Source organism: Cibotium barometz, chromosome 63 (genome assembly GCF_041138505.1).
Source record: "Cibotium barometz isolate CiBa-2024 chromosome 63, ASM4113850v1, whole genome shotgun sequence".
NCBI classification, from domain to species: domain Eukaryota; kingdom Viridiplantae; phylum Streptophyta; class Polypodiopsida; order Cyatheales; family Cibotiaceae; genus Cibotium; species Cibotium barometz.
Genome location: NC_141108.1, coordinates 2,097,696 through 2,101,365, shown reverse-complemented (window position 1 = coordinate 2,101,365; position 3,670 = coordinate 2,097,696). Strand labels below are relative to the sequence as shown.

The following is a 3,670-nucleotide window of genomic DNA, read 5'->3' as shown; positions in this document are numbered from 1 at the left end:
ATGACTTTAAAAAAAAATTTGTAAGGCTTTTTATCAAATTTGCACCTGATTGTGCATTCGTCAATGGCTAAAGTCAAATGAACAACTTGACAACTATGGTTTTAGCTTTTACATTTTTAAAAGGCCAACACACTCGCATCCTAGAAATACCGACGAACTGATTAGGTGATTTTTACCACACTTTTCTCCTATGCTCATGGAAACATACAGGCCTTTACACATTATCTCCGAAAAACACCGCCCTTTTCCTTGGAATTTTTGCGGGTGGGGAGATGGACGAGGGAGACGCCCCCATCCACGAACTTGGGCGGGGGAGATCTCCTTCAAATTCCAAGACTCCCCAGCAGGGAAGTGTGTAAACGGCCATAGTCTCAAAAATGACTAAGTTCTTAAAAAAAAAAACCTCGAGAGTATAAGAGCATTAAAGTTATAACTTGTTCCCTGAGTTCGGGCGGGCAGTGTGAAACCTGTCCTCGCGTTATGAGAGAGAAATCTCTCCATCAGCAAGCCCTATGTCGCAGGCAGTATGCCATCTGCTGAGAGGAAGATTCACCATGTAACAGAGAGAGTACTACAGCATCGGCATGCCATGGACCATGGAGGTGAAGAAGCTCTGCCAACGAGGACGTCTGGAAGAGTCGCTCAAACTTCTGGATGTCATGAGCCAGCAAGGCATACAGGTCCCCGTTGCAACTTACACGTGTGTATTGAAGGAATGTGCCAGAGTCAAAGCCTTGGAACATGGCAAACACGTGCATACCCATATCCACACATGTGGAGTTGTACCCAACATCATGCTCGAAAACACCCTCATCGACATGTATGGTAAATGCGAGAGTATATATGATGCTCACTGCACGTTCGACCACATGTCGATGCACAATGTGTTCTCTTGGACTGCAATCATAACAGCATATGTTAAGGAGGGTAAGTGTCATGAGGCTGTGGAATTGTTTAAGAAAATGCAAAATGAGGGTGTAATACCTGATAAGTTTGTGGTTGTCATTGTTCTCAAAGCATGCGGAACCGTGGAAGCTTTGCAACAGGGCAGGCAGGTCCACGCAGACATCATCAGATGTGGTATTGATTTAGACCTTTTTCTTTGCAGCACCCTTGTTGACATGTATGCGAAATGCAAGTGCATTCCAGATGCACGACTAGTGTTTGACAACATGACTGAACGAGATGTGGTATCATGGAATGCACTGATCTCAGGGTATGCACAGCAAGGGCCACAAAAAGAGGCCATTGCATTGTTTGAAGCAATGCAACAAGGCGGCGTGAAACCAAATGAAGTTACCTTTGCATTTGTTATCAAAGCATGTGCGGTCTCGGCAGATGTAGAACGAGGCAAGCAGTTCCATAAGAACATCATCAGACATGGTCTTTCACGTAACATCTTTGTGGCAAATAGCCTGCTTGACATGTACACCAAATGTGGTTGTTTAGAAAATGCACAGCAAGTTTTTGATGATATGCATGACCGAGATGTTGTGTCTTGGACAATAATTATGGCATGCCATGTGCAACAAGGGCGGGGGAGAAGAGCTCTTACACTCTATAAGGAAATGCAGCAGTATAATGTGATACCAAATGGGGATACCATTGTGAGTGCCCTGAATGCATGTGCCAGGGAGGAGTCCTTCAAAGAGGGCAGGCAGTTGCATGCTCAAATTATAGAAATTGGATTAGCACTTGACACATTTATTGGAAGCAGCCTTGTTGACATGTATGCAAAATGTGGAAGCATAGATGATGCATCTTATGTTTTCACCATGATACCCAACCAAGACGTGGTATCATGGAATACAATAATTGGAGGGTGTACTCAGCAAGGACTCTATGTGAAAGCCCTTTCTTTATTTGTGAAAATGCATCAAGCAGGCATTCAGCCTGGTGGGGTTACATTTGCTAGCATCATCAAAGCAATTGCTGGCTCTGTAGCACCAGAACACGGGAAAAGACTTCATGCCTATGTTGTGGAAAAGGCCTTGGAGCACGATGTGTTTGTGGGGAGTACGCTGGTTGACATGTATGCGAAATGTGGGAGCATCAAGGATGCACACCAAGTCTTTAGCAAACTGCAGGAGCAGGACATAGTTGTCTGGAATACAATGCTGACAGGGTATGTTCAGCAAGGGCTTGAAGAGGAGGCTGTCATACTATTTGAATCGATGACAAATGAGGGCACAAAGCCAAACGAAACCACCTTCACCATTATCCTCAAAGCATGTGCCAGTCTGACAGTCCTTGAATGGGGCAAGGTATTACATTGCCAGATTTTTAAAAAGGGGTATGAGTCATACCTTCTTGTGAAAAGTGCTCTCTTGGACATGTATGCGAAGTGTGGGAGCGTAGAAGATGCACGCTTATTGTTCAACAAAATGGACACACGAGATGTTGTTGCATGGACTGCAATGATCACAGGATACACTCTTCGAGGGTGTGGCAAAGAGGCAGTGGCACTACTTGAAGAGATGCAGCGTGAGGGTGTGAAGCCGAATGAAGTTACCTTTATAGGTGTTCTCTGTGGGTGCAGCCACACTGGTCTGATGGATGAAGGCCATTGGCACTTTGCTTCTATGATCAGAGACTATGGCATGACACCGACAACAGACCACTTTGCATGCATGGTTGATCTATTTAGCCGTGCAGGACTCTTGGAAGAAGCATATGCCTTTCTTAAGGCAATGCCAATGTCAGCTGGCGAGGTGCTGTGGATGAGTTTGCTTGGTGCTTGCAGAATTTCTGGCAGTGTGGAGCTAGCTGAACAAGTGACAGAAGAAGTTCTCAAGGTGAATCCACAGAATTCATCAGCTTTTGTACAGCTTTCAAATATCTATGCAGTGGCTGGGTGATTGGACCCAGGCTAGGTAGAGATGGGAGGAAATGGCCGTGAAAGCATAGCTTGGTTATTGCCACATCGAGGTCAACAATGAGGTGCAGGCATCCTTAGCAGCCAAAAATTTATACTCTAAATTTCAAACAAATGAATGCTTATGTAGTGCACTTGACCATGAGATGCCAAAGGCATTGTCTTGGTGTAGTGAGAAGCCAGCACAGTACTCTGTCTTACTAGCACCTTACCCGGATCATTGATGCTTGTTGTAAAGACAGATTTTGCATGTGATACCTGCTGCCATTATGCTATCATGTTCGAGTTCTGGCGTGCTTGGAATCCTTGTGTTGGTTTGTTCTTTTATTTGTCTGTGCAAGGATGGGATCTTCAATGAGTAGCATTGGCCCTGGCCCTAGCCCCAGCCCCAGCCCCAGCCCCAGCCAATCAGCTCCAGCCCCCATTGACAGGTTGAAGTGAGGTGTACTTGATAAAATGACGCGTGTTTGTTACCCCATAAGGACACAGCCATTTGTCAGTACTTATACTGGGGGCCTTTGAAATTAAACTTTGTAGTGTGCTATACATGCTTACATACCTGTCAAAGTGAACATAGTCTAATGCTCTAAAAGATTGCTTGCAAATGTTCTGAACATAGTCTATTGCTCTAAAAGATTGCTTGCAAAAGTTCCAACAGGTTGAAAACTATGCTCAGCTAACACAGAAGACAGACATTTGATTTGCTGGTCACTGCTGTACTGCGACGAAGTGACAAGAAGGGTGATGCAGAAGGAAACCAATGCTGATGCTTGCAAGCAAGCTCCATAGTGAGAA

At 44.9% G+C, this 3,670-nt stretch overlaps 1 protein-coding gene across 1 annotated transcript; it reads left to right on the top strand.

The window, feature by feature from the left end:
- The first annotated feature begins 443 nt into the window (after nucleotides 1-443).
- LOC147603564 (pentatricopeptide repeat-containing protein At3g09040, mitochondrial-like) lies at nucleotides 444-3,467 on the top strand. The gene is made up of 2 exons (XM_086795907.1): nucleotides 444-927; nucleotides 1,018-3,467. The coding sequence occupies exons 1-2, from the start codon at nucleotides 585-587 to the stop codon at nucleotides 2,856-2,858; spliced, it is 2,184 nt and encodes a 727-aa protein (XP_086652033.1). The 5' UTR covers nucleotides 444-584; the 3' UTR covers nucleotides 2,859-3,467.
- The last annotated feature ends 203 nt before the right edge of the window (nucleotides 3,468-3,670 follow it).